Raw genomic sequence first — 27,397 nt, forward strand, 5'->3', positions numbered from 1 at the left:
GGCTCTGAAAGGGAAGTTGGTTCTCACAAGCTCAAGTTTCGGTCCTCCACTGGTACACAAAACAGAACACACCACTACCTTACATGTCGACCGCCACGATGGAAACAAATAATCAAAATCTAGTCGACAGCTTGGTCAATCAAATCACAACGACGAACAGTATTGCTACTCTCCACACCACTCTTCGGGGCGCGTTGAGACCCGATATTCGTGAGGCCGCTTTAGGAGGAGCATTGTCTTCAGGTGCAGATCCGTTGAACCTTCTAGATCTGAGGACCGATACATTGGGAGTGCTCTATATTCTGTGAGTCTTCATTTCACCTCTTCCTAGTTCTTATTGACTGCGATTGACGCGCAGATCAGCGCGATTGAACGTGCCGTCGTTTGAGGTGGCGTTACCAGTACCGCTGCCAGCTTGGGAGGTCGTAGAAAATTTTTGCAGTCAGTTCATACCTGAGCAGGCAAGGCACGCACCAGAACGTATGTTCATGCTCGGCGATGGGATCCTCAAATATGCTGCTCATTTGCTCAACGTACGTCTCGAGATTATGTTTTCAGTCATCCTTTCCGTGATCTAATAATGTTGAAATGCAGCCCAAGTGGGCTATCATTCCTCTACTCAACCTCGTTCTACGATTCCTTCCCACACCTAACATCTTCACTCCGATTCACTATCAGTTGCTCTTGACCTCACTGCAAACCGGACACGTTGGTCCTGTAGCACCATTTCTGGTCAAGTATCCCATCGACGACATCTACAACACAGCCCATTACCCTGGATACAAGTCCAATGAGTCTCCAACGACCGACCTCAGCTATAACGATAACCTGATGTATCACTACATGGCCGGTATCGCGTTAACTCTGGCAGCTCTTCCCCTCTCCTCCGAACTAAACCCTTCAGCAGATCTATCTCAGCCATCGACCATCCCTCCTCCACCTCCTAATTTCCGCCTTCTCACACATGCGCTCTCCTATTTTGAAACTTGCATAACAGCACCCTGTGCATCGCCTAACACGCCGCCCTCTGCCCTCCAATTCGAAGCGCTCAAAAAGCTGAGACTCCTACAATGCATCCGATACGGAGGTCCCAAGCCACTACCTAAATATACCCATCCTGCATTATCGAGGTTATGGAAGTCAAGTGGAACCCTTTTCCAACCCGGTCTACCTGTCCTTCCTAGAGAAGAACGAAATTCGGGAGGGTACGCTGCTTTCGTACAAGCCTTCCCCGGGAACATCGGCTCAATATCCAACACATCCACGAACCCGACAAGCTCTTCCTCTGTACCAATGGTTCATCCCATTCGCACACTTGCTCTTCGAGATCGTACTCTCTACGAGCACGATAAGAACTGGGGGTTGATTCTAAGAGTCGTGGCAGAGGCGGAATCAGGGAGGTGGCAGGTCAAACAACTGACTGAAAGCTATGTGAGGCTCGGTCTGAGTGAAATTGGTAAAGCTTTGGGTTGGATCAGAGACAACGACCCTGCACCGGTTGTGCAGCAAGGGGATCAAAGCGTCAGGGCACTTCTACTGCAGATGGTTCGTGCTCCATCCGCTTGCTACCGTCCATGATGCTAACCAAATCTTACAGATAGAATCCAAGACAATCAATGCCTCCATATCCGCGGACGATATTGTTACCTTCCACGATAACGACCCGGATGTGGAACTAGAAGAACTGCTTGAACAATTCGGAGAACCTCCCGGTAAACATACCCTCTTCTTCCCCCCATTTCCTTTTTACTAACCCTTCCTTCCGTAGCGGGCCAAAGCTCCCACACCTTATCATCCGTACTCACGGAAATACAAAACCAAACAGCACAGCTTCAAATTCTTGAAGAACAAACGGCTCAATCGAAGAGATTCTTGACTCAGGTTGTGAAAAACATTGGATCTGGAGGAGGCTCTGCTGGCTTTCCTGGAGGGTATCCACAGTCATTCATGATGGGTGGCGGCGCTTCGTGGGTTGGAGATGATGAGGAAGGACCTCTGGTGTATGGTCACGACGATAGTATGTATAGTTGAAAACCTGTCTTTTTGTGACCTGCAGGACTGTAAGAGGACTGTTGGTTCATAGAAACAAATCCCGACAGTAAGGGTAGTGCAACTAAGTACGATGGTCCTGGAATCTGACCTCGATCCACTTCCGAGTCACAGAACTCACTGGTTGGGCTTGCGTTGGATCTCACATTCCTTCGTACAACCTGAACATTGCTCGCCGACTTTACCTCGCAGATACATTGGTAAGTGCAAGATTTTCTCGGTCGCGACTCGCGGAATACACTTTCGGTTTCCGCGATGTGGTATACTCGGCGGGTCGTTAAGAAGATTGGATGTGCCTGCGGGCGAGTCCAGTGTCTCAAGCTCGAGTTTTGCGGTGGAAAACCCAACTCCTCGAGGTATAGTAAACCAAGAACTGACTGCAAGTCGTCGAACCACTTGTGGTTGGACTGCCAGCATGTTCCCATCTGCTCATCACAGTCCTGAGGCCTGAGGTCTGGGCCTGAGTACATACATAGTCCGACTCCTCGGCAGCAGAAGCTGGACAGGCCCGGTGATCGGCAAGTGTTGATTGACTGTTGCCAGGGTCGACAGGCGAGCCGAATAGGTATTGGGTCGACGACAGGAGCATATCCAAATTTCTAGGATGCTCGGTGTTACATTGAGCATCAACAAGGTAGTTTACCATTGCACATGAGAATGGGTATGAGAGCAAGAACAACAGTTACTATTCTGGTTTCCGATGTGCAAATGACAAGGATATGCAAAATTGGATAAAACTTGGTCTTCCCGTTTATTTGTGGGCTCGGCAATTTTTTGTAGGATCCGTAGACTACACATGAGCTTGTATGTACAGTTGTAGCCACTGAAAGACAAAGGATATGAAATGAAATTTAAAATATAGTCGTGATTACAGCGTGACAGCCCAGGAACAGTACATTCCGGAATATATCTCAAAATTTTAGATACGTAGTTAAGTGTAAACGAGAACACTAGCATTAAATACAAGGTTTCAGAGGCAGGGGAGTGAACGGTAGTGTGGAATAAGCCAAACGATACAGCAGAGGTCCCAAATCGACCTGTAAGCGAGACGGCAGTGAGCTGGCCTGGCGCGAGTTTTGCTACTTGCCGAAGTCTTGCCGGACGTGACGATACGTGACAAAACGCTTTGCACTTCTCGAATCACCCTCGGACACTCTCCGAGGTTTCTTACAGCTATCCTAAAATCCTCATAAATTCAGGTTAACGTTTTGAGCACTATTAAAATACTCTAGTCAAATTTTTGATACGGTAAGTGGTGTGTGGAAGTGGTACTCGAAAATGTTGCATATCCCTAAATAGAATAGTAACAGGAATTATTTACTGAACCAATTAGCAGTCAGCGACATTAACTTCGAACTCCGATACAGTTCAGCAGAATCGTGTTCATTTCACACTCCGCTGATAGCGTCAACCACATTCCCGAACGACTGGTCGAGTCTAGAGCGTAGCCTCCATGATTTCCGCTGAGACAGGATTGGGACTGGTGGCATACCAATCAGAACGATTCTTCCGAGGTCACGGATGAGTCACAGACTCATACATCTCAAAACGACGCATCTTGACTTGATCTTGACCACTTGTGGCCATCCAACCAATTCCAATTGCTGGCGTCTATCTAGCATGTGGAAAAAAGGGATGAAACCCAGCAGCAATGATGGGAGATGCATCGGTTTTCGAAAAAGTGCACGTGTGTCGGTCCTGAACACATCATCCAAAGGCGAAAACGGCCTATCTACCTGAACTCTCTGGCTCTAATGTAACTTCCGTCGAACATGCTTGAGTTGCTCTTCCGCTGCTGGTTCAAGTCGAATTGCATCCTTGTCCCTGTGCGCGCTTCTTGTAACTGCTTCCAACATGTTCTGCACTCACCTTGTGCGCGATTGTTTAGATGAATGAACGTGGCGATTGCAAGATTCTGATACCGATCCTGCTTGCCAAGGCGTTGCCAATAGATGCTGTTATTGTACCATTCAAAACCACCACCTCATCTGTGCTGAAGCTGTCTGTGGATCATCGTGGGTGCCGTGATGCGCTCCAACGACGTTTCAGCTAATGATCATTGGAACGTTTCACTTACGCGCTATCATTCCCGGATCTCTCGGGACTTGCTATCCCCCGGTGAGCATCACCCCGCTGTTAGTATTTAAGGTCTGTATCTCGAATCTCGACTCCCCAGCCTGGTTGCTCACTTCGTTTCTGACTTTACCATTCCTTCCCTTCTCGTTCTTTTACCATCTGTTTACTTTCGCCTTCTATATTTGCACTCTTTCACTTGTCCGACATGCGTTCTATGAAGACCCTTGCTATCTTCGTTTCTTTGTTGACCATCACCGATGTTGTATTGTCTCTTCCCATTTATGAGGTACTTCCTCGTACTGTTTCACCCAGTGTTCAGCCCCATTGACTGTCTTTACAGACCGGTACTGGTCTCCAGGGTGAGAACACCCCATCCGTGGGGGGCTTAACTACTACCGACCTATACGGCAGAGCAGCCAAAAAAGCCACCGTGAGTGGTTCCCTTTTTATTATGTGACTAGGATGCCAATATCTGTCCAACAGAAAGCTCCGGCTGCGAAGAAGCCTGCGGCGAAAGCTCCTGCCAAAGCGCCGCCGAAACCTCCCGCAAAGTCCCCTGCTAAAGCACCGACTAAAGCTCCTGCCAAAGCACCGCCAAAACCCCCTACCAAAGCCCCACCGAAACCCCCCGCAACTCCCGCAAAATCCCCTGCTAAAGACTCGAAGAAACCTCCCGCAAAACCTCCAGCAAAATCTCCTCCCAAAGCCTCCCCTGCCAAAGCTTCGGCGAAGGGTAAGGCTACCAATGGAGCAGGAAACAAGGCTGCATCCGTCACGAAAGCTGCGACTAAAAGTGCGCCGAAAGCGGCAAAGGCGACGGGGAAATCAGCGAATAATTCGGTTAGTTACGTCTGTTACATCCCTCCCGAAAACTTTGACTAAAAAAAAAAGTACCCTGCAGAAAGCAGCAACGACGAAAGGGAAAGCTGCCTCCGTCACTAAAAGTGCGTCGAACAAGGCAAAGGCAACGGCGAAGTCGAAGGGTGGAGCGGCTAGTGCCTCCGCTACCGGAAAAGCTTCTCAGAAGTCGGCAACGGCGAAGGGGAAGGGGAAGTCAACTAGTCAATCTGCGACTGCGACTGCGACTGCGACTTCAGCAATTAGTAGCAGCGAAGCTGCATCCCAAACTGCGTCGGGAACTGCGACTGAAACAGCGGGTGGTGCGACTGAAACCGCCGGAACTGGCACCGGTACAGATGCCACTGGAACCGGTACTTCAGGGACTGGCACTGGGATCGATAACACTGGAACAGGAGCTGCAGGAACTGGCACTGGTACAGATACCACTGGAACCGGAACTTCAGGGACCGGCACTGGGATAGATACTGGAACTGGAACTTCTGGGACTGGTACCGGTATCGATACCACTGGCACAGAAACTTCAGGCGGTGAAACCGGAACGTCAGGTGGGGGGACAACTATCGATGGCACCATCATCAACAACAACTCTGGGGTTGAGTGCTTTTACCTAGTCAAATTTCGGTTCTTGCTGACATTTTTCATGTCTTGAAGGGATCTGCTGCTGGTGGAGAGGGCACCGTGTCTTCATCAGGAGAAATTGTGAGTGATTTTCGTTTAACGAGTTACGACGAGATGACCGATATATTTTTTTTCAATCAGGATACCTCTGGCCAAGACGGCACCGTAACGGAAACTGTGGGTATCGTGTCATTGTGTCGAATGCTATTTGCTAACACCTTACTCAGGGTACCTCTGTTGAGGGTGGCACAGGCGAGACGACGGAAGGCGATACAACTGAAGCTGTAAATATACTATCTTGACTCGTCGAGGTTTGTCACTAACTTCTTCCTCAGGGCACGGAGACCGAAACAGGGGATGAAGGTGCAACAGGAGACGTGAGTAAATGTCAATTCGATCGGCTCTGCTTTATTAACTCCCCCCCCCCAGGAAACTGCTGGGTCAGAGACCCAAGATGGCACTGGAACTGAAGGCGAGAGCACGGCAGAAGCCACAGAGACCGATGGCGCCCAAATTTTGGATGCGAGCTCAACAGATGCCTCGGAGACCGGAGACGGCACCGAAGCTGCAGATGAGGACGCCACTGCGAGTATAACTCTACCAAGTTTTTTTGTATACATCACTGACTTTGTCTCCTTAGGTGACCGATGGTTCGGAGGTCGAGGATGGCACCCAACCCGAATCTGATGTCGTCGTGAGGGTGAGGCTTCTTGACACGTCGTTATCATTATAGTCTCAAATGTTTACGTGACTTTCAGGAACTCGCGGAGGAGAGACTCTACAAGAGAATGGTCTCTTTGGATGAGCTTGACTGAGTCGGGTTTCTTCTCTCTTTCGTTCAAGCGAGGTACCTCCGTGGTTTAGTCAGACGTCAATCTTTCACGAAGTAGTACTTACTAGTAATTACGACTATATGTATATGACCACAATACATAGTACAGGCTTGGGCTTGGTTCCAACTCATTTAACATATCCCAAAGCTTTCTACACCTTCCATAGAAGCTCTGTGGCTCACGTTCTCTCATGTTCCGAAAGGATCGATAAGAAGAATTTATGAATAGAAAATCTGTGAGTTAAATTTTGTCCTGTATTGATCGGTAGACGAGAATGGTGCTTCTGATATGTAATGCTCCCGAGCGTTCTGATTCGGACAGACTCTGATTGGGAATGGAGCATCATGAGTAGGGTGGTGAGTAGGGTGAACTTTGATTATCAGGGTCCACTACCTAGAGATCATGAAAAAAGGGTTGGATTATGTAGGCGTGGAGGAACTAAATTATTATGTGACGGTGCACTAGACTTCGAACTCCGAAAAAAGGGACGACGAAAAACCACTAATTCCACTAAATAGAGAAAAAACGACAGAGCATGTGTTGAGAGATAATACAATTGCGAGGAGGGTGCGATGATATGCATAGACAACAGAACGAAAGCAAAACCAAGAACGAGCAACAATACACAAGTGAGGGGGGTGGTATGAGTGACCTGTCGGTATGGTATGATGAATTTGAGCGCAGGGTGATACTACGAGATACGCTGTTCAGTCCTCTAAATAAAAAAAATGCCAGAAAACTCACCATTTTCCAATAAGAAGTACAACAGAGATGAAAGGAGGGTGTAAAATATGAGATAAATAATGAACGTTCGTTTCGTCGTGAAATCAACGGGCTTTAAGAGTCCATAGGGCCAAAAACGTCGAGAATCCAATCGGAGCCCTTCTGCCTCAAGCCCTTGAAATGCCGATGCTGTCCGAGTGAATCAACACGAAGGTATCCTCGAGGCGCATGAGGCGTCCTAAGCAGGCGCTCCACACGAGCATGTTCTAAATCTGCCATGTTCATCGTCCGAAGTTCGTCATTGGTCAGAGGTGTCTGCAACATATTAAATATGGTTCGGAACACGTCGATGCATAGGATCCCTTTACTAGTCGGCCGCACGGTACACTCCCATTGAGGGTTCCAAGCAGTGACGATGTGCAGTGGGAAATCGCGCAAGGTAGAGTGTGTCGAGGCCGATTGTTCAACAAATTGCGCGGGATTGAGGTAGGTATGTAATAGGGTGTCGTACACCCAAGCTCCCGGGCTCGGGAGGCGATCAGGCTGGATTGCCATTTCAAAACCCTTCCGAAGGTGTCGACACTGCGCGGGTCGTTTTCTATCCCTATCTTGGTGCACCAGGATCCAGTTCAATGAGATTACGCCGGGCTTCAGGCCACCTAAGACACAAGGATTGCCGTCAATAATTCATCGATGCAGAGGGATAAGAGACTTGAAAGTGAGAATAGCTCACCTTTACCCGCTGGCGTCATCCCATACGCTAGATAGATGTGGTCAACATATACCGGCGCAGACAACAGGTACAGATATTGACATACCATCAGACCCCGGCGTTCCCACATCTGAAGGCCGAACCTCGTGTGGCGCCAGAGATTGAGTCATCCCTACCGGGGTTGTGTTCGGGAGATCTGTTGTAAAAAAATCAAATCGAGAGTACGTTGTTATATAAAACGATATAGCAGTGAAATATAGTGGATTTTCGCACCTTCTTGTCTCCTAATGGAACGAGCGTTTTTAAGAATACCTTTCAAGGGCCGCTCTGCTTTTCAATATGAGTAAGAGGACGACAAAGATAAAGATTCGTAAATTTGCTGACTTTGACTCGATGAACTGCTAGTGCTCGACGCTTGCGAGGGCGTGTGCTGTGTTCCCTGGATGGGAATCTTCAGGATGCTTTTTGGAGGGCGCGCTAGATTTACGAAATAAACATCAGCAAAAAACATGGATGAAAACGGTTTCGGAGGACTTGAGTTTGATGGGATTCTGGTATTCGGAGACATCTGGTTCGATGGTGAAGTATGCGGTGCGGTTTGATGATTGGGGGATGGGGATAAGGTCGATATCTTCAGATTAGCGATGATGGTGGGGCCTGTGTATGTCGAGTTATTGGGGGTGATGGCAGGGCTTGCGGGAGGGAGCGCGATATTTCGTAACTTGGGTGCTTTTGGAGTCGAAACTCGACTGGATGAATGCATACAGAAGTCTTGATTGGAAGATGCACAGGGCGAATCAGCGACGGCTGGAATATATTTGCGGTGAGGTAAGGAAAGAACACACCGTGTGTATATGGCTAACAGTGATCTTGCCCCAGCATCAAAGGGCTCAAACCCAGAAACTATACAGGTCTTATATTTGAGCAATCATCCGGTTCCACGATACCCTGGATCGATCCATGTGATGGACGGCGACTCAAACCTGGCGCTAATCGGTTTCTTCTCCTTGTACATTTCGGGAAAACTTGGACCCGCGGTGGATGCTGGACCAGAACTTCCCGAAGTGAATGTAATACGGCGCTTGACATTTGCAACCCTCGGATGATAGACGCTCTCGCATAGTGCGCCGGTAAGAGCAAGGTTTGGTGGCGTTCTTGGGCGTATCACCGTGAGTTCATTTCCAACAAGTCTGGTCACACGCATAAGCGCTTGCCCAGATGGATTTACTGCTTTCGAGTATGTGGAGGTAAGAACCGAGACGATCTACTATAACGAGCAACTGTGTGGACCCACAATGTACGTACTGTGACGGTGGAAATATATTTCCAATTATATTCCGGAGGGGGCAATCCAAAAAAACACCGGTTAGTATTACCGCAAACCCCACTGAAATAATCGATCTTCCACGAACTCAGCATGCTCTCTCCAACCCTCAACGTAGTCAAAAAACTCAAGGACAACGTCAGTTCTACACTCCTGCAGGACTCATACATACTTGACTTGCGAAATCCAACATCGTCTGGGCTTTCGAGCCGTTACGGCCTTTAACCATCACGATCTGGAATGACAACGGACAGAAGCAACAGAAGAAACGTGACGAAAGTACACTTTTATCGTGTTGTCAAAGAACTTGAACGACTTTCGAGACAGGTGAAGATGGGACGACGTATATCGAATTGTTTGAAGGATATCCAAAAGGGATTTCCGACATTCCCGCGACGGTTTTACTATGTCCCGAACGACGACTAGCTTCAAAATCAGTTTCGAACTACATACTTTACTCGAATCCTAATTCTCTGGAAAGAGCAACCAGGTAAGTCGCGACGGTTCCGGTCTTCGTCAATTTAATATTGGTCCTCGGTGTTCTAGTACACCCTGCGAATCAAGCTGACAGTCCTCAAAACTCTTCTCGACTATCGGCCCGCGCATTACAACTCCAGGTCACGTCCTATCATGTCCTTCCTCGAAACGAAGCTCGACAAAGTCACCGTCGTAAAAACGGTCCCTCGTCAGAGGGAGCAACGTCGGTTGCAAAAGCACAAAGAGCCATCTTGTAAACATTCCACGGAGTGGAAACAGCAAAGAAGAAGAGGATCAAGAGGCATATGATCCTTGCAAGGTTCAACATGGTGTCATTTTTTCACTTCCCGCAATGCAGCAAGTATCGAAAAACGATCATGCGCCAAGTGCTGAACGGAGCGAAATTATACTTGGACCCACTGTTAGAGGTATGTACATGTCCTCCTTGATTTGCCTCCTTAAGTATTTCCTGAAACAGTTCCATTCGCAGCTTGTAAACCAAAAAACGCACCCGAAGTAAGGGCCGACCAGGAACGGGTTCAAGAGGTCCCCCCTTTAGTAGAACACGTCCACAGGCCCCTAAAGCAGATCTTTTCGTGCGAGTGCGGAAAAAAGGTCCGGATGGATATATATAAGAGTCAACACGCCTTTTTGTGCCCATTCGAGTTTTGGTCAGGAAAGCGAGAGACGGGACGAAGAGTGTGGCGAAGCTATGTCACCGGCTTTGGTGGGCAAAACGGTTTGATGATCATGAAACGATGGAGCGGAATTCTTGATCAGCAGGAGTTGAGTCATATTTCACAGTTGGGGGGTCATGATTTTTGGAGCTGGAAGAAATGCAAAGGGAAAATCCAGGGTTTTACTTGGTGAGTTTGCCGGGCGTCATTAATCATTGACTCCGGCTTCCATTCGCAGGCCTGGTTTCCGCCCTTCCCGAATCACTTTAGGAACGCTTCCTCGCATTTGAACCCGTCTGTAGCCTTTTCTTTGATGCCATACGCAATACTCGTCTTCACCTATCGCTTCTGATATCTTACCGAAGTCAAATACCCCTGGTCTGATCCAGAACCGCGTAGTCACACACTATAACTTCCCAAAATGAACTGGATGAAACTCAATATGAGCCTCTCCCTGAAGCAATGCTTATGTTGGACGCAGATCGAGATTTAGACAATCACTGGATAAGAGACAGGATAACTATCAAAGTACTCAAAAACAAACTAAAAATAGTCACTAGAACGTACACGCTCGTACTGCGACTTCGGAAGTGTTGTGAGATCAGTCGGACCGGTTTACATCGGATGCTCCATAAGCACCCTCGTAGCGACTTTTAGTGCTTCTTCCCGGTACGCGTCCTGAGTGATTTCTAGCGGCTGAATACCAGTCTTGAACGTTAACAAACTAGGAGCCGCTGTAGTATACTTGGGCCAATAAATCCCAGTGTCTCCATTAGGATCCAGATTCGTAGCAAAGCGGACGAGGTAGTCAGTCATATCGTAACCTCCGTAGACACTCAGAAGGTCTGACCCATGGAACTGAAGGCATTGTTTAAAAGGTCAACGGAGCAGATGATATGCAAATTAAAAAGAAGACCTACGGATCCAAGGTTCGGAATAAATTTCAGACGCTTACTCACTGGAAATCAAGCGTTTAACCAAACAATAATACCAAAAGAGGTTTGGATTAGCTTACAGAATGACCACGTATTTTGCCTTCCGTTGAGCGACTGGACGAAGAATCGACGAGGACCTTGAAACACCATATCACCCTGTACTGATGCAATGCGTTTGTATTGGGGCGTCCTTGCATTGGACGTTCCAGTGTCATATGGGGAGCCTTGAGTGACGTCGGACGGATACACTCGCGTGATTTCGTCAATGTCTGCGTCAGGGATGTCGGAGGGAAGGAGAAATTTTAGGTATTCCCGGAATTGAGCGTCATCGCTATATTGGATTGGAACAAGTCGAAAGAATGAAGAGGACAGGAATCACATACGTCACATTCAGACTAGACCCGGAGAAGAAGGTCCCTTCGTCGTCACAATTACCTGTCTGCAGTCAGCCTAGAGTTCTTATCGGAAGACGAATATTCAGGTAACTTTACCAGACACAAATGGAATATTCGCAATTTTGCCTTGTTGCACCAGATTTGATGGGATATCGGTGAGGAAGTCGCCATCCACCCGCGGCAACCACGTCAAACGAAGGGACTAACGAGTAGATGGTAAGAACCTGCAGACTAGGTGCCTAGTATAGCGACAGTACCTGATAGCTGGAGATCCCGGGGGTTTTGTTGATCGCGTCCATCAGACTTTGGTACGAAACTCTTCGCAAGCATGCAAGTGTATCAGCAGATCCTGAACAACCTGTATCCGACACGATCTGGTCGTAATCTAAGACTTATTAGAGGTGAATACGTCGAACGCAAGAGCAGTGCGTACAGTTTTGACCATTAGTAATGTCTCCCACTGGAACCGTCGCCCCAGAATGCATGAATGCAGCCCGGAAAAGTCCCTCGGTGTTACCACTGTTGGTCACCATTTGAAGTGCTACGGAGATGGCTCCTGAGGATTGACCCCAACTAAGAAGAATGTGAATAAGTGCTTCACGATGATAGTGGACATAGCCGCCTTACATTGTAACTTTGGTAGGGTCGCCACCGAATGCACCAATATATTTTTGTACCCATCGCAAGGCTTCTCTTTCTGCATAACAGTGAGTTAAATGGCAACTGCTTTGATCGACAACGAGCAACCCACGGTCACGAAGACCAATGTTCCCTACGCCAGCGGCTTTGACTTCTTTGCTCGCCATGAAGCCGAAGCCTAGTGCAGTAATACATCGATCAGTTACTGCAGAACGTTAAAGTTAATTCAGGCGCACCGTTCGAGCGATAGTCCATCGAGACATGGATAACCGGCTGGTTCAGTTCGAGAGAACGCTTGACAATAACATTACCAGGCGTTAACCGGCTGGTCGATTTTAATATAAGCAGAAAGTTAGCCGGGAGAAAATGAGGAAGTACCTAATGGCCGATCCGGTCTGGAATCCGCCTGAGGGAGAATCCTTTCAGTACAATTCGGAAAGACAGATCAGAGAAATAGTAGTACCGCCAAAAAACCACTGTAAAAAGCGACGAACAAACGTCAAAGAATATATAGTCTGAGGGAGATGATCACACCTACCACAAGGACAGGAAGTTTAGACTCAGGAGTCGCGTCGATAGGTTTCAGTACATTGATATGAAGGCCTGCCAGACGGTGTCAGAATCAGCAAACGCGGACATTGGTTCGAGAACACCCTTACAGTCTTCAGCTTCGGGAGCATTGACCGGCTCGAAGTTCTCGGCGAGAAAAGTGTTGACCTCTTCTGTATTCCCTTCACGTTTGAAAGTATCACTTTTTTGTTGTGGGCAAGCGGGTTTTATGGAGGTGGCATCGATAGATCCAGTGTAAGGTGGTATGGGTACTGGTGCACGGAATCGTCGGTCTCCAGTTCTAAAAGAAAGATTAGGATGGTGAATGTGAGTATGGAGTGATATATCATAACTCACGGAGGCTGAGCATACGGTATACCGTAGAACGAGGATACAAGTCCTTCAGTTACCCCAGTTGCAGTAGCCGAATCCAGGGAAACAGTTGGACTGGTAGCGAGTGCGATGCTAGCCTGAACGGCAACGAGCAAAGGAAAGATGAACATCATCAGCTTGCAGAAGATGGAGAACATGCTTCAATCTCGTCGTGATTTATAGGCAACTGTTTTTAATCGGAGATCCCGAGTACTACGGTTGGGTTCCTTTTACGGGCGCGAGAAAGCATTTTTGGAAGTAGCGAGCTACACCCCTGTGGTTATCAATTTGACTGCTGGAATTGTGCTAAGGTGCATCGCCAATATGTGTTCCATGCCGAGGCTTGACTCGTTTGCGTGGCTTGAGCATGATTGGCGGCATTGAACGCGATTTCGTGTCCTCTCACCTATATTCCGACACGGGGTCCATTTCGACTAGGAAGCTACGATTGATCCATGAAGGATAGGACATGTCGAAAGGCTTCTAGAAACGCCTCATTCATGGAAACTCTCGGTGAGGTGCGCAAGGCGAGTTGGAAGAGAAGCAGATTATGTAAAGAAATGGTTCTGACTTACTAGTAAGGTAAAATCTGAGTCTGGCCTTCAACGCTAGAAGGTGAGGCTTGAGCTTGAGGTTTGATAGCTTGTATATTCCTAGATCTTGAGGATGGGCCTCACAGATATTGTTGTTACGCACGACTTCGATAGTACAGTCGTACAAAGTACCGAAGTTACGACGGGTATTCTTTTGTTCCCCAGTCGAATGTGGGTAAGCGTAGTCGCAAATGGGAGCGAATATGCCACAAACGGCTCGTATGGACGAATGACCAAACACCTCAGAGTCGCTGATAAATGGAGTGGAGTAGACCGATACTACCTCAAACTGTTACCCGTAGTGCGGGTTCATCAGGAAAAACCGAAGCCTTTCTCCTGGCTCAACGGAATGAGATCTGCTTGATAACGGTGCCACCGTCGAGAAAAATATGCCCGCATCTGAAAGCATTCGTGTTTCGCGACATTCCTCTCGATTCAAGACTTGGGTTGATTCAATCGACTGCCGACTTGATCAAGCGAGCCGAGTAACAAAAAAGATACGATTTAGCAAAAGAAGAATCTTAGCGAGAGGTTCGATACGGATAGATGAGTGACTTCCATGTAATTTCATACAACTCGCTCACGTTGTGTCGGAACGCCACAGTTGAAGGCTAACGGCTACATTCAAGTTGGTACTGGAGCCTGGAGGCTTTGAGATGGAAATGTTAGTATATACAACGTTAACGGGTCGATCCAGTAAAAAAGAAGTGCCAGGTATGTCGAGGAGAACTTTGGGGGAACTCCGTACCTGAGGCGTGTCCAGTGTTCTTCTCAGACTCATGTTTTGGCTTTTGAGTGCTGGACAATTTGAATTCGGGGACCTACAAGATCAAGGTGAGGAAAACGTTAAGGAGCATTCAAACAACAGAACGGTTGATCATGAGCGTACCCGGGCGATCCATACCCTGCCGCCGTTGTTTGCACACTGGTGGTTTGCAAGCGACGATTCAAAGGTTATCATTGTGAATGGGGTAATGGATATGCATAGAACATCGCCATCGATTTCGAGTCGGTGTATCATGCGTCGTCTGCCTCAATGCAATGCAACCCCAATTGTTCCTCTCCAATCCGCCAAAACCCACTTCCATTTGTTGTTGGTGTGGTCTCGGACTTATTGATGTAAGACGTCAGGGTATGGGTCCTCTTACTATTCGAAGCAAGATCATCTTACCTGTGAGATTCAACGTCTCCCCAGATCAACTTGGTATCAGCGTCGATGCAGAGCATTCCAGCGTTACTGGCACTTATACACGGACCCGAACCGCAAGAGTGAAAGACAGAATTGAGTTAGGATGGCTGAGCTTGTGGACAATCGAATGATGAAAACGCTCTAAACTACATCGATGGCTGTGGAAGGAACATTATCATCAAATTAGACTCAGATACAATTAGTAAAAGAGCCACCTGCAGTAGCAGGTTAACCAACACTCGCCATCCCCAGGTATACGACATCGTCTGCAATTCTTGCTTTTTTTTCTGTGCAGTTCCGTATTCCGTCTGTCGTCCTGCTCGCGTTCAAATTGCTTAGGTCCTGAACAGTCCAAATTAGTCAAACTAGACAGTTCGTCGGCAGGAATACTCGCCAAGAGATTCGTACGCTTGCCTCCCTGATTTTGCGTATCTGTTCACGTTGCCTGAGTTCCAAAATCCGGTTTCTTCAAAGTCAAACTGGTGTGGGATACCTAGACCCAGGTCCCCCGAGTCTGAGTCCTACTCAACGGCCCTGTAAGTTAAAGATTTGCTATGTTTTTTGTCTTTAGAGGTGGATTGATGTTCCTCGATACTTCTTGTCGAATGGGTGGGAAGACAGAACTAGTGGCCTTCTCAAAATCCAAGTGCTCTCAACAGTCATTGGCATGCAGCAAGAAAAGAGCAAGTAGATTTAGAGGTAGCCAAATACAGGACAGGTCGACGTTGACGAAAGACGCGTCGTGCTGCGTCGTGGTGGCTATGCGTGCACTCTCTTGCGGTTTCAGCGCTCAGCACTCCTTGTGAGCCGAGGTGAGTAGTATTCAATTTAATGGCCGAGATCCAACGTATCCGAATTGAAGATCCAAAAGCTTCTCAATTCGCCCAAACCGGAGTTTTCTGAGCGCTTGGATCAAGCTTGGATAGGTACGGACCCATATGCATAGTGAACATTAAAACACCTCTTTGTTGCCTCTTCGTTTGGTCTACAGGCATAAATCATCACTAGTTAAGGTTCTTTCCTTGTCTAGACTCTGAATGCCGGCTGTTTCAGAAACATTATGTCGGCTATCCAGTATGAACTTAAAACACCTCCACGGGCCTCACGGTCAGGAACTAGGAGTAATATACCCACTCGTTTCCCATCGCTATCAACTCGCAGTACATGGTACATTTCTGGGCGAAATGTAGGTCGCGCTACATTTGACCCAAGACGAGCTTGACATGCTGTTACGCATGTGGTTTATAGTGATTTTACAGGCTATAATACAGATGTTGTCGAGGTTGGAGGCTGAGCGGTGACCTGTCGAGTCGCTGTCGTCGCTTCTTGAGCCTTCTTCTCATCAAGCTCTTTCCTTTTCTGCTTCCCACGGATACACACGGTGAGTACCGCCGCAATAATGACAAACGTTGCCTGGAAGATGAGAGCACGGCGCATGTTGAGGGGAGGCGTAGCATCGGGTGATGCACGAAGCCCATCTTCCGCTAAAATAAAGTCATCGTTTAGGCTGCGAGTACAAATGACAGTGAGTTACACCAACCGAGTACAAAAACTATGGTGAATCCATTCCCCATGAACCACAAGAGGGATGAACTTGCTTCGGCATTCTGTGTCACATCACATGCAAGCTCAATTCCGACAGGCAACATCGTAACTGATGTGACGCCTATGATGGCCATTACGGCGAAAAGGCCACCGGTATTACCTGGTTTTACTGGAGGGGGCTCTGGGTTGGGCGACGAAGGAAGAATGAGGTATACAGCGTGCTTACCTGCCCAAATAAGAGAAAACCAGGCACCCGCGAGAACTGGGATGAAGAACTTGAGGGTTATGGCCAAGTGCTTGGTGAAGACCCTATCCATTAAGGGACTTATAACGAGGGCAGCCACAATACCAGACAACAAAAGGGTCGCCTAATCGAATCATATTCAGAGCGGAACAGCCGAAGCGAGACCTGAGCGAGACCTACCCCCATGAACCCACTGGTGTCGTCGTCGTAGCCTGCAGGTTGCTTCGAAGGTGTGAGTCAATATTGGCAGCATTTAAACACATGCAATCACCATGATCGAGCCCGTCAAGATCGAAAACGCGTTGGTTCTGTTGAGAAAAGAGTCAATCCCAGGACGTAGGCTTCAGGAGCGGTACTGACGCTGCTACTAAGAAGCCGAAAACAAGACAGATAATACCAAAGTCAAAACGGTCGTGTACTGTCATGTGGGGATTCTTAGCACGCCCAAACAAAGCTTTCAAGAACTCGGAGAATGGCGGTGGTTTCTGGGATGCCGCGTATGCTACATAGGAGCGATGTAAATCAAGACACAGCTGAGAATGATCTCGGAAAGCCCTTACTTGGAGGAAAAGGGGGTTCAGATTGCACGAGGAAGACCGCAGGGGTGACCGCGGTTGAGATGATGGCTAGGACGAGAATCTGTAGGGCGACGGTTAGTGGTAACTTTGGCGAGGGATTGAACATGAACATGACAGACAGATTGCTTTGTGGTGCCTGCTAGCGGGCTAATTAGCTGACCAAGGGCACTGCCAATTGGATTGGCTGAACAAGAAAAATGAATATATGTGAGATAGTTGTGGACACAAACTCACCAATTGCACAGATCATTGTTGCAGTCGTTCTTGACCTCAGGTCGAACCATTTCTCAGAATATCTGCATGCAAGGGTTTCAAACAAAAAGAGAATGGTGAAAGGAACGTGGGTACAAACATGGGTGCTAACACCTGATAAATGGTTTGGGAGATTGAAGCAAAGGCCTGTAGTTCGTGGATCAGAAACGAGACTGTGGGTACGACCTGTATCAACACACCTGACCAATAAAAAACAATGCATATGCTGAAGAACTCGATAGACCATTGACCGTTCCAGAGTATCGTACCCATGCCCCAATGATGAGGCAGACGGCTCCGAGATCACACTGAGAGGACACTTGACGTTGGTGCGCATGAAACGAGAAAGAAAAAAACGCACACATCGTCGAATGCTGAAACGGGCGAAAAGGCCGGGCATGATAAGTGCAACAGAGAGATATAGACAAGCAGTGATGTTTCCAAGCCAACTGACTTCGGTCAACGTAATGCCCCAGTCGTCGACCACTGTGAGGAGATTGGAGATGAGAGTGATAAATCATACGCAGAGATGCATGTGGCCACGTACTGTTGTTCGATATTGGTCCAAACCAAGGCCATGCCATTCCCCCAACGATATTCAAAAGGACCTGTCATTGATGAGTGTGTGGGGGAGCATTTATCAAATAAAGTCGCAAAACTGACCACACCCAGAACGCCAATAAACCTTTGTTTATATACCTTGTATTCCATCGGGGTTGACTGGTCGCCATCGTCCTGAACTTCCAATTCTTGCCAGGACGCAGAATGAACCTTCTCCAGGCGTTCCGAGATGTTGTTGGCGGCCGAGACCACGGACGGTTGTACAGACTGCTCAGAACAGCTGGGAAGGGACATTCCAGCGGGAACTGGTAACCCGCGAATGGAAGTCGTGATTAGAGTGGTGAATGAGAAACTAAAGTCCCGCCCATGTCAATGGGAAGGGTATTTTGCCGACGGCACAATTCCGGACGTCTATTTTGAATCAAATTTCAAATTTCAATCCAAATCAATTTACTGTCGCTGATTTCGGCGTTTCAAGATGCAGTATTTAAGTGACACGAATCCTGAGCCAGCTATCCCAGTTTATGCCAGTAGCTACCGCTCAAGAACGACCATCAGTCGTTTGGAAGACACACTTCAGAGGATAAGACTTGCGGGGTTCGGACCAATAATATCCGGTAGCTGGTACCATGACCCTCAAGCCGAGGAAGAAGCAAATAAATGAGTTTGAGAGTCGAGTAAACACCGATTCTTCATGATCACCCGGTCATCAACAACGAATGACAAAATGTTCCAATGCTGGTTGAAGGGGAAATTGGAAACTCAATTCGGCTCGGAAAAATCCCGCACCGCAGCTAAAGGATGACCCTCTCCATCGAACAACACCAACTCAACTTTACATTCTTTCGCCCTTAGCTTCTCTTCTACCTCAATCATTTGCTCCGCTAGAATGACGGTGTCTTCTTTTCCTTGGAAAATCTATCGAAACCCTTGCTTGGTACGGACGCTGAGCCACATTCATGCAGAATAATCTCACCAATAACGACATTTCCACCTTGTCAACATGATACACAGGACTTCGCTCTACCCAAACGTCCTAACCCAAACGTCCTGACACTCTTCCCATTTACCCCCCATCAAGCGATCGCATAGGTAGTACTCAAACTTGTGCAGCACCTCATCGAGCTTTCTCATATCTCCAATCCCGTAACGAGGCGAGCCCGCTGCAAAAGAGTTCGGTAGACTGGTAGCAATCTGAAGCACAGAAAAGCCAGCAGCCGAACCCCCGTAAACGACCGCTCGTTTGGTGTCAGCTAGTCCTAATGCATCTAACTGCAGGACCGTCTGATGGCATCGTTTATCTCCAGAACACCCTACTTCCCAACAAGTGTCTCTCGGAAAGCACGTCCGAAGCCAGTTAAACCGCCGTAGTTTCAAGTTATATCAACACTGGAAAGCGTTCTTGAGTACGAACAGCTGGGACAAGTCAAATAGAACGTACAATGCCCATCCACAAGAAGTATAAAACTGTTTGGTCCAGCCAAACTGAGCAGTCTCCATATAACAAGGGCCACCATGAATATGCACAACGATAGGTGGGTTCCCATCGGGGAGACCACCGGAGTAGTTGGGATTCTTGGTGCATGGTAGGTGATATGGCAAGTGCGATTATCGGGCTCAAGTTTTGGAGCACGGTATTCACCGGTAGATATGTAGTCCAATAAGAGTGTCATCGGCTTTGTCTGTTGGAAGGAGCGGTGTGAGATTGGGCTCTCTGCTGGGCTCAAGGCTCAGTGAGACGAGTTGTTCACCCGCGTCCGAAGGTTGTCCCAACATGACCATATTCCCTCTTCCATCTCCATGCATGTACTCGATTAATGCGTAGGGAGTAGGAACCTCAGCGCATTTCGCGCTGCGAAGGTCACATATGTAAAGCGGATCGCCCCTTCCGTATTGTCGTGAATTAAACGAGGTATTCTGAGAGACCACTTAGACCGTGTCGAGAGAGCCACCAGCGAGGAAGCCCGCATTCTTCCTCGATTGGACTTTGAAGAATGGGCGAGGCATGGCTGGTAGCAACATCGCCGTTTTCGAACTTGTACGCCCAGGGATTCTGATAACCACTGATATCAGAAGTAAAGATTATGCAGTCATTCGCGGCCCAGTTTGGATCTTGAACAGAGACCGCCTCCTTCTGCCCAGCTACGTGAATCTGAGATTCGACGGCGAGGCCTTTGCCATCAACAGTTAGAACGACCTTTGCAACTTTGATTTCGGCGCTTTGGAATGGCAGGTCTGGATGGTACCTAGACGGTCAATTAAACCCGGAGTCCCGACGAGATGCTTCACTACGACGAACCATTGCTCCCAAACTAAATAATCACCGCTGGAACTGGATCGAGGAGCCGCATAAAAGTCGGCCCCTTCGAGTAGTCTTTGTAGAAGGGACGGCGTCGACAAAGGGAGACGACGGGGGGGAAAGACAGAAAGGCTCCTGGTATTCGTACATAACTAGTACTATATAAGGAAATACGGAATATGAAATACAGATGAATCTCCTATAATGCATACCCCTTGGTTGGGTCCAAAACGTATGCATTTTTAGAGAGTATGCATTTCTAGAATATTTTTTATATCACTTTCAGGGTCACTGTAATGGGTTCAAAAGAGCTCAAACTGTATTGTAGACCTTCTATTAGTAGAAAAAGACTATTTTTGAACAAAATAATGTGTGGTCTCTGTGCAGTCTGAGATTGGAAAGCCTCCGGACGTGTTTTATGGCCAAAAGATGAAAGTAATCCAAAACTCTGATTTTTGGGGGCATGTTGGGTGTAAATAGTACTGTAGAGACAAATTTACGAATGATCTACTCTATGGTAACTATACACACTAAGGGGGGTATGCATTTTTAGAGGTGAATTTAGCCCATAAGGATCGGTTTTTGAGCCAAAAATGTATGCATTATGCGAAATCAGAAAGGTATGCAATTTCACCCGCAAACCGAGTCGGTGAAGCCGAAAATCAATGCATTTTTGGAAAGTATGCATTATCGGACATATGCATTATAGGGGATTCATCTGTATGTCTATCTCGGGATGGACGGCGATGCCGGAGTGACCGCAGCCAACAACATTCGGCCGATCCTCAACAGTCTTGTAACAGTAGAAGGGTATCAATAAGAGCAAGACAAGTCTTCACGCGGATCGGATGAGGATCTGTGTGGTCTTCCAGGATAGAAACAATGAGCTCAGGGCATTTGGGATGGGCAGTAAAGTCCGCGAATCGATGAGCCTTGTTCTCTGTCGACACAAAATGAGATGACAACAGCGTAGTGAAAGAAAGTCAGAACGCACCGGGCGTAACTGGGGTAGGAGCTCACATCTGTAAACTCTTTTGTCATTGAAATTAGAGAAATACAGCATAGAGTCATGAACGAAGGCTGCAGCTCCTCCATACTCGTGCACTTGCGTTCGCGCATCCCATGACAGGCCAAGTAGGTCTTTACAATCAATAGCCCTGACGATGGCGGACCACCTTGTGAAATAAACTATCTTGAGCAAAGATTGCCCATAAACAACATAAGCTTAAAGTACTGCACCTTCCTGTGGACGCTTTTGCGCGAAATACACATCCGAGCTAACAGGATCGATGAGAATGCCTTCAATACCTGCCGAAACGGTCTACAAGTCGATGCTAACTTACAACAAATGATGGTTCACGGAGCCCAAACCTGAGTAATGACACTTGGCAGTTATCGGGGAGACCCAGGTTCCATATGCAGCAGCTTGAGGGGACATTGTGAGCGATCGATACGAATGGACATCCTAGGAAAGTAGGAACTTATCAATATCAGGACAAGGTGTGAGAACATAGGCGGCGCCAGCTCCCAACAATCCCAGCAGGGTCAATTATAAATCGTTCAATTTTCATTCAAGTCATCTACACTACGTACGTTCTGTATCGTACGGTATATAAGCATGCAAAAGAAGTAATCGTTAAGATTGAGCTACAAATATTGGTCGGATAGAACGTGATGGTAAAAGTACAATTGAAATGAGGATAAGAAAAAAGACGCCATTGCCGTTCCTTGGAATAAGAATGGTTCGATTGTCGTAATCGGACCTGCCGCAGTATAGGGTTAAGTCGAAATGCAGTAAGACCGGGAGTGGTGTGGATAATATAGATCATCAAGGAAACGGGCGTCGAGAGAGAGAGAGAGAGAGAGGAGCGATATGAAAGGTAAGAATAAACAAGAGATAAAAAGAAGGATATAGATGGGGGAGATACTTTAATCAAGCCATTCTCCTCCACTTGCCAATCGCGCAAACCACCCCTTGCGCTCCATCAGCTCCCGGAAAGTTCCTTGCTCAACAACTCCACGACCACCTTCACCAAGGCAGACAATACGATCGCACATACGCATTGCAGGAAGTCTGTGAGTAATCAGGATACCGCGAGTCGAAGAGGAAGAGTGGCATGCATCAACGAGTGCTTCCATAACACACTGTTGATTCTCTGCGTCCAGCGCAGAAGTACATTCATCCAGTATCATCAATTTTTCGTCTCGCTGAGCATAGAGTTTAGCAAGACCACGAGCAATCATGACTCTCTGACTCTGTCCGCCGCTCAACTTTCCGACTTTGGTATCGTATTTATGTTCCAGGTGGGGAATGAAAGCATCCACGCAGGCGTCGCGAGCCGCTCGTCTCCAGTGTGTTTCCTCGGACTCAAAATCCTCCTCGCCCGATCCAATTGCGATATTCTCCTTGATGCTCAAGTCGAACAGAGTGTTCCCTTGCTCCACAACAGCCAGGTGCTTTCGCCAGTACTCAGCATCGATGTGCTTGGAGTCTATCGACTCTCCTTTCTCTGACCTGCTGGCGATCGTGATGCACCCAGCATCCACATCGTACTCCTTTTCTAACAAGAGCCCAAGTGTGCTCTTCCCGCATCCGGATGGTCCCACGATGGCGACCAACTCGTTCGGGTGCACAGAAAATGAAACATCACGGAAAACGGTGCACTGAGGCTGCGAAGGATATGCGAACGTGAGGTTACGGATATGAAGGTCTTGAGATTTCGAGAAGAGGGAAGTAGGGGTATTTAGCTTGTATCTGGGTTCATTGTCCTGGAGGTCGCCTTCCACGGCCTCCAACGTGGCCAAAACGTTCTTGCCACCGTCCACGCCCCTGGCGATCCGGTTTGTGAATGCCATCAACTGACTGCCGATGCTAACAGTGAACACCACCAATGTCAGAGTGTCCATCATCCGTGAGTAGCTGTATCTACCATTGCTGACGAGAACGGCACCGACGAAGAAAAGGAGAGCCTCGGCGAGGTAAATCAAGCCTGATGCGATACCATTCGTAGATCCCTCAATGAAAGCTCTGCGGACACCAGAGGAGAGTGCGTTATTGCAGAGGGTGTTGAAACGCTCAGCGAAGAAGGGCAGAAGAGATGAGGAGTGAAGTGTGTGCGGGTTCGTGACAATCTAAAGAACGAAATTAATGACCTTTGTCGTACGGGAAAGCCGGAGAAAAGACTTACCACCCAAACACCGCCTTCAACGTTCTCACTTTGTTCCCGGGCCCTTCTCACACATTCTGCTACGGCTTTTGCTTGAAGGGCCATGACTCCAGCGAATACCGGGGCGACAGCTACACCGGCCAATGTCAGCTCCCAGCCACGAATTAAAGCCCAGATTATCCCGACAGAAAACATCGCAATGACAACGAGCAGCTGTGTGATCACCGTCGAGAGTAAGAGCCGAGCATCGTCGGTGGAGGAAGTGAGGGTGTGTGTCAGATGCATAGGCGTGTTGTGAGTTTGTCCAGGAGATTGGAAGAAAGCACGAGGCTTATTGACAAGACTTGTCATGACACGCAATCGGAGAGAATTAATCCATCGACACGAAAGTCGTTCCATGACGTAGAACTTCAGACCGAACATGAGGCCATTGGCGGCTACGATGCCTAGAACAATGCCACCCGAAAAGTTGATCAATTTCTGCTTCTCATTGTCAATAGTGCCAGAGGATACGAGGACGAGGAGTTTTGAGAGATAGAAGGACAAGATGGGTGTCATAGCACCTGAAATGAGGGAAAATAACAACCCAAGGAAGAGTAGCGGTTTTACAGGAACGGTGGGATACATCCTCCAAAGCAAAGCAAACAAACCCAAGCCTTGAACTTTGTTTTCGGGCTGCTGTTCTTGCATGGATACCTGGATATCGAGCTTGTCGGCCTTTTTGTTGTCATGAATAGTGCGACGAGTTTTTCGTTGTTGGGCCCAGCGTCCACTGGACTCCAACGCCGCCTTTTCTTGATCAAAGTCGGTATCATCCTCAATGGCGACCTTCTTGGGAATAGTGGGGAACGTTGGCGAACTCGGGGTAAATTGAAGGCTCCTCCGTCTGTCGATGGGAGTAGTGGGGGAAGCAGCAATGGGGGACAACTCAAAACTCGAAGTTCTTCGTAAGCGAGTGGGGACTGTCCGCGTGACAGACGTGTCAAGATGGGCAAGACGGGGAAACGCCATCGTGTTCCTCCCAGAACCAACTGTCACTGACAATCGGTTGTTCGCAGAAGGAACGGAAGTGAGATCTCCGACAACGTCCAACATCCACTGTGCAACACCGCCCGATGCTGCAAGAGTAAGTCGTCCAATGGGTAGACGATGTTCCGTCGCGAGAAATTGGGATTTTCTGTAGGTTGGAAGTGAATGATCGTCTGAGTCATCATCCTCGATGTCATCATCCTGGGAGGAGGCCTCAGAGGCACTATCACCTCGTTGGATCCTAACGACACGCTGGAACTCGCCGCCCTCAATGCGCTCAAGGTCAGCACGGAAACCACACTCTGCTACCACTCCGTCTTTCATGACATAGACAAAATCGGTAGGGAGGATCGTTCCACCAATGTTAGAGTCGCCTTCGGCTCCCTGTAAGCGACAGTCAATAACCTTCTTTCAAGAACGGAGGAAGACACTTACGCCTCCAAGTTCGTGTCCGACAACAATTGTGGTCTTGTCACCACGCCATCTGCGTACAGCAGCCATGACCAACTCTCGACTGACAGGATCTAGAGCACTCGTAGGTTCGTCCAAGATTAAGATAGGCGGATTTCTCAGATACGCTCGGGCTAAAGACAATCTCTGAAGCTGTCCCGGAGAAAGATGAATACCTAAAACAAGTGTAAGCTTTTGGAAGGTAAAAAAGCGACGTCTGAAGAGCTTACCAGAGGAGGACTGGTCCTGAGGCGTATAATTTCGATCAGTTTCCTGAGTGATTGACGGAGAAGGTACGCCAAGGATGGTGTCGTATCCTTCAGGCAAATCTCTGATGAAATCGTGTAACAACACTGCTCGGCATGCGTTGATGACTTCAGCCCTGGTGACGCTTTCCAATGTCCGGGGTGAAGCAACGTTGGTGTATGACGAACAGAGAGCAATGGCAATGTTGGTATGTATAGAAGCATTGGGAAGAAGGGGCGGCGTGCCTGCGAAGCAATTGATAAATATCGTAAAAGGGTACGTGTCATAAAAGAGACCAACCTTGCCATACAACACCGATATGTTCTCTGATCCAGGATTCATCCAGATATCGAATATCTTGGTTATCCAACAGAACTTGACCTTGGCCCTCCGGAACGTGATACAGACCAGCAAGCAAAGACACTAGCGTTGACTTTCCGGATCCACTGCCACCCACAATGAAGGTCATGTCACCCGAAGGAAGGAACATCTCCACGTTTTGAACGACGTATTGAGATATTTGTTGTGAGGGATATGAAAAGGTTATATTGTGGAGAGTAAGTTCACCCTTGGGTGCGGAAGTGGGATGGATCTTGCGCATGGAATGGGGATTGGGTAAGGAAGGTCGTTTAGCGAAGGTGATGGAGGAACAATCTGTAGAAACGGATTCTCTGTCTGAATGAACCTCTGCAAGCTCCTCTTGTTCCTGAGACAACAGTCCAAGGCACCCTCCCATCGCAGTCCTTCCTCTGCCCACAGCAATCAGTTGAGGCATGCACATCTGCAAGTTGTTAGAAGCGATCAAACACGCCCAGAACACGGCGCTGACACCTCCGGCGTCTAATTTCCCCTCTCTAATCAACTTGCTCCCGAACCAAAAGGATTGTACGAACATGGCCATAGCAAGGAACTGACTGATTCCGGAAGAGAAGCCCCAAATTGTGTTGAGACGCTTGTCGTTCTGGGTGATGTTTGAGAGGAGTCGTGTGAGGTGCGTAAGAGTACCTGATTGCAGGGAGAAGAGTTGGACAGTGGGAAGGAGGTTGAGAGTCGTCGAAAGTAGAGAGCCTAGTTGTGCGGTATGGTTCCGTTCTAAACCAAGTGTCCGAGAACAAAGAAATTGGGACACGACTTGGGTCAATGTAAGAAGGGGGATGGCGCTGAGGGTGAGAAGGGTAAGATATGGTGACCGGCTGAACGCGAGAGCCAATGCAGTGATTGTCGTGGTGATGTGCTGGATGAGTAGGCCAGAGGCGAGTGAAGTGGCACCCCGCACGTTGTCAGTATCCTTTGTAAATTGTGCCACTAAACCTGCTGGACCGTTCTGGCCTATGTTGATGTCGTACCAGCTCAATGGACGCGTCGAGAGGAACTTGAATAGCCGCCGTCTCAACGCGAGAACATTATGCTCTCCGACGCTGATCCATAGCGCACTGGTTATTGAGCTCAGTACGACACTACCGATGGCAAGTCCAATGAGTGATATCGCTGATATGCCAACATCATGAAGGAGTTTTCTCTTGTCTTCTGGGGAAGGTATCGCGGGGGGTAATGGGAAGATCGAGAAAGACTGGGTGACTTGACCAACGACGATGGTCATGAAGGGAGCAACTCCACCTGATACGATTGAGGAAAAGATGGCAGGTAGGAGCAAAATGAAGACATGTCGGCGGGGAAATAGATGGAAAAGTTGTGTAATGGTGGAGGGTGTCGCGTGTGTCATCGTTTAAGTCGTCGAACTCGTTTAGAACGACGTTGAGAAGGCGTCGTAGACGGAATCGTGAAGGTAGAAGTGAAAGGAACGAAAGTGGCTTCGCCCTCTGTGCTTGGAGGACATTCTTTTGTCTTCTGCCACTCATGCTATTGTCTTTTGCTCTAACAAAAAGAAAAAGCGGCAAGTTGCCTAATTGGGCACTGGCTCATTGTCTTATGTCAGCACATCAGCACAGCCACATCAATTGTCCTTTTGTTTCACCGTCCGGCCCAATCCGGCTGTCCCGGCTG

General features: G+C 48.1%; 9 protein-coding genes across 9 annotated transcripts; 3 read left to right on the plus strand and 6 right to left on the minus strand.

Annotated features, from left to right (window-relative positions):
* Positions 1-48: 48 nt before the first annotated feature.
* On the plus strand, positions 49-2,179 carry E1B28_012639 (uncharacterized protein). Its single transcript, XM_043157770.1, has 5 exons — positions 49-304; positions 359-533; positions 595-1,545; positions 1,598-1,712; positions 1,769-2,179. Exons 1-5 carry the CDS (start codon positions 84-86, stop codon positions 2,029-2,031), a joined length of 1,725 nt encoding a protein of 574 aa, XP_043005138.1. The 5' UTR covers positions 49-83; the 3' UTR covers positions 2,032-2,179.
* Positions 2,180-4,223: 2,044 nt separating this feature from the next.
* Positions 4,224-6,615, plus strand: E1B28_012640 (uncharacterized protein). The gene is made up of 11 exons (XM_043157771.1): positions 4,224-4,411; positions 4,466-4,555; positions 4,609-4,965; positions 5,027-5,578; positions 5,638-5,685; positions 5,746-5,781; positions 5,832-5,888; positions 5,940-5,981; positions 6,034-6,189; positions 6,245-6,304; positions 6,363-6,615. Exons 1-11 carry the CDS (start codon positions 4,331-4,333, stop codon positions 6,417-6,419), a joined length of 1,536 nt encoding a protein of 511 aa, XP_043005139.1. The 5' UTR covers positions 4,224-4,330; the 3' UTR covers positions 6,420-6,615.
* Positions 6,616-6,790: 175 nt separating this feature from the next.
* On the minus strand, positions 6,791-9,129 carry E1B28_012641 (uncharacterized protein). Its single transcript, XM_043157772.1, has 7 exons — positions 8,718-9,129; positions 8,257-8,643; positions 8,146-8,199; positions 7,979-8,068; positions 7,894-7,920; positions 7,182-7,819; positions 6,791-7,128 (listed from the first exon to the last, which is right to left on the minus strand). Exons 2-6 carry the CDS (start codon positions 8,633-8,635, stop codon positions 7,275-7,277), a joined length of 1,095 nt encoding a protein of 364 aa, XP_043005140.1. The 5' UTR covers positions 8,636-8,643; positions 8,718-9,129; the 3' UTR covers positions 6,791-7,128; positions 7,182-7,274.
* An 896-nt stretch (positions 9,130-10,025) lies between these two features.
* E1B28_012642 (uncharacterized protein) lies at positions 10,026-10,543 on the plus strand (the record flags this gene model as incomplete). Its single annotated transcript, XM_043157773.1, has 2 exons — positions 10,026-10,101; positions 10,164-10,543. 2 exons carry the CDS (start codon positions 10,026-10,028, stop codon positions 10,541-10,543), a joined length of 456 nt encoding a protein of 151 aa, XP_043005141.1.
* A 422-nt stretch (positions 10,544-10,965) lies between these two features.
* E1B28_012643 (uncharacterized protein) lies at positions 10,966-15,765 on the minus strand (the record flags this gene model as incomplete). The annotated part of the gene is made up of 22 exons (XM_043157774.1): positions 15,417-15,765; positions 15,238-15,364; positions 15,005-15,180; positions 14,723-14,943; positions 14,582-14,654; positions 14,418-14,482; positions 13,816-14,353; positions 13,226-13,749; positions 12,979-13,169; positions 12,858-12,922; positions 12,783-12,795; positions 12,698-12,725; positions 12,556-12,644; positions 12,432-12,497; positions 12,308-12,377; positions 12,114-12,253; positions 11,938-12,065; positions 11,777-11,882; positions 11,669-11,720; positions 11,366-11,616; positions 11,271-11,308; positions 10,966-11,208 (listed from the first exon to the last, which is right to left on the minus strand). The coding sequence occupies exons 8-22, from the start codon at positions 13,396-13,398 to the stop codon at positions 10,966-10,968; spliced, it is 1,653 nt and encodes a 550-aa protein (XP_043005142.1). The 5' UTR covers positions 13,399-13,749; positions 13,816-14,353; positions 14,418-14,482; positions 14,582-14,654; positions 14,723-14,943; positions 15,005-15,180; positions 15,238-15,364; positions 15,417-15,765.
* A 378-nt stretch (positions 15,766-16,143) lies between these two features.
* E1B28_012644 (uncharacterized protein) lies at positions 16,144-18,566 on the minus strand. The gene is made up of 14 exons (XM_043157775.1): positions 18,305-18,566; positions 18,189-18,249; positions 18,003-18,127; positions 17,842-17,949; positions 17,742-17,788; positions 17,624-17,685; positions 17,509-17,573; positions 17,372-17,450; positions 17,172-17,313; positions 17,083-17,119; positions 16,992-17,033; positions 16,794-16,935; positions 16,563-16,736; positions 16,144-16,506 (listed from the first exon to the last, which is right to left on the minus strand). Exons 1-14 carry the CDS (start codon positions 18,494-18,496, stop codon positions 16,283-16,285), a joined length of 1,500 nt encoding a protein of 499 aa, XP_043005143.1. The 5' UTR covers positions 18,497-18,566; the 3' UTR covers positions 16,144-16,282.
* Positions 18,567-18,866: 300 nt separating this feature from the next.
* On the minus strand, positions 18,867-21,275 carry E1B28_012645 (uncharacterized protein; the record flags this gene model as incomplete). The annotated part of the gene is made up of 5 exons (XM_043157776.1): positions 18,867-19,120; positions 19,179-19,591; positions 19,644-20,448; positions 20,502-20,653; positions 21,261-21,275. The coding sequence occupies 3 exons, from the start codon at positions 21,273-21,275 to the stop codon at positions 20,106-20,108; spliced, it is 510 nt and encodes a 169-aa protein (XP_043005144.1). The 3' UTR covers positions 18,867-19,120; positions 19,179-19,591; positions 19,644-20,105.
* A 114-nt stretch (positions 21,276-21,389) lies between these two features.
* On the minus strand, positions 21,390-21,939 carry E1B28_012646 (uncharacterized protein; the record flags this gene model as incomplete). Its single annotated transcript, XM_043157777.1, has 4 exons — positions 21,390-21,441; positions 21,496-21,676; positions 21,741-21,778; positions 21,845-21,939. 4 exons carry the CDS (start codon positions 21,937-21,939, stop codon positions 21,390-21,392), a joined length of 366 nt encoding a protein of 121 aa, XP_043005145.1.
* Positions 21,940-22,046: 107 nt separating this feature from the next.
* Positions 22,047-27,282, minus strand: E1B28_012647 (uncharacterized protein). Its single transcript, XM_043157778.1, has 5 exons — positions 25,694-27,282; positions 25,378-25,638; positions 25,133-25,323; positions 23,690-25,081; positions 22,047-23,633 (listed from the first exon to the last, which is right to left on the minus strand). Exons 1-5 carry the CDS (start codon positions 27,114-27,116, stop codon positions 22,431-22,433), a joined length of 4,470 nt encoding a protein of 1,489 aa, XP_043005146.1. The 5' UTR covers positions 27,117-27,282; the 3' UTR covers positions 22,047-22,430.
* Positions 27,283-27,397: the final 115 nt, after the last annotated feature.

This window comes from Marasmius oreades, chromosome 8, assembly GCF_018924745.1.
Source record: "Marasmius oreades isolate 03SP1 chromosome 8, whole genome shotgun sequence".
Lineage (NCBI taxonomy): Eukaryota > Fungi > Basidiomycota > Agaricomycetes > Agaricales > Marasmiaceae > Marasmius > Marasmius oreades.

Excerpts from the sequence above, each read along its gene's own strand:
- E1B28_012640 (XM_043157771.1), top strand. The coding sequence starts at position 4,331 with ATGCGTTCTATGAAGACCCTTGCTATCTTCGTTTCTTTGTTGACCATC. Across the intron at positions 4,966-5,026 it reads GGAAATCAGCGAATAATTCG|AAAGCAGCAACGACGAAAGG; the intron begins GTTAGTTACGTC and ends AGTACCCTGCAG. Across the intron at positions 5,579-5,637 it reads TCATCAACAACAACTCTGGG|GGATCTGCTGCTGGTGGAGA; the intron begins GTTGAGTGCTTT and ends CATGTCTTGAAG.
- E1B28_012644 (XM_043157775.1), bottom strand. The coding sequence starts at position 18,496 with ATGTCCCTTCCCAGCTGTTCTGAGCAGTCTGTACAACCGTCCGTGGTC. Across the intron at positions 18,250-18,304 it reads TTATTGGCGTTCTGGGTGTG|GTCCTTTTGAATATCGTTGG; the intron begins GTCAGTTTTGCG and ends CATCAATGACAG. Across the intron at positions 17,034-17,082 it reads TCTTGACGGGCTCGATCATG|CAACCTGCAGGCTACGACGA; the intron begins GTGATTGCATGT and ends ACACCTTCGAAG.
- E1B28_012639 (XM_043157770.1), top strand. The coding sequence starts at position 84 with ATGTCGACCGCCACGATGGAAACAAATAATCAAAATCTAGTCGACAGC. Across the intron at positions 534-594 it reads ATGCTGCTCATTTGCTCAAC|CCCAAGTGGGCTATCATTCC; the intron begins GTACGTCTCGAG and ends GTTGAAATGCAG. Across the intron at positions 1,546-1,597 it reads GGGCACTTCTACTGCAGATG|ATAGAATCCAAGACAATCAA; the intron begins GTTCGTGCTCCA and ends CAAATCTTACAG.
- E1B28_012647 (XM_043157778.1), bottom strand. The coding sequence starts at position 27,116 with ATGACACACGCGACACCCTCCACCATTACACAACTTTTCCATCTATTT. Across the intron at positions 25,639-25,693 it reads TATCGGTGTTGTATGGCAAG|GCACGCCGCCCCTTCTTCCC; the intron begins GTTGGTCTCTTT and ends ATTGCTTCGCAG. Across the intron at positions 23,634-23,689 it reads TTGAAGGCGGTGTTTGGGTG|ATTGTCACGAACCCGCACAC; the intron begins GTAAGTCTTTTC and ends TTCGTTCTTTAG.
- E1B28_012641 (XM_043157772.1), bottom strand. The coding sequence starts at position 8,635 with ATGCATTCATCCAGTCGAGTTTCGACTCCAAAAGCACCCAAGTTACGA. Across the intron at positions 8,200-8,256 it reads TAGCAGTTCATCGAGTCAAA|AGCGGCCCTTGAAAGGTATT; the intron begins GTCAGCAAATTT and ends ATTGAAAAGCAG. Across the intron at positions 7,820-7,893 it reads GATGACGCCAGCGGGTAAAG|GTGGCCTGAAGCCCGGCGTA; the intron begins GTGAGCTATTCT and ends CTTGTGTCTTAG.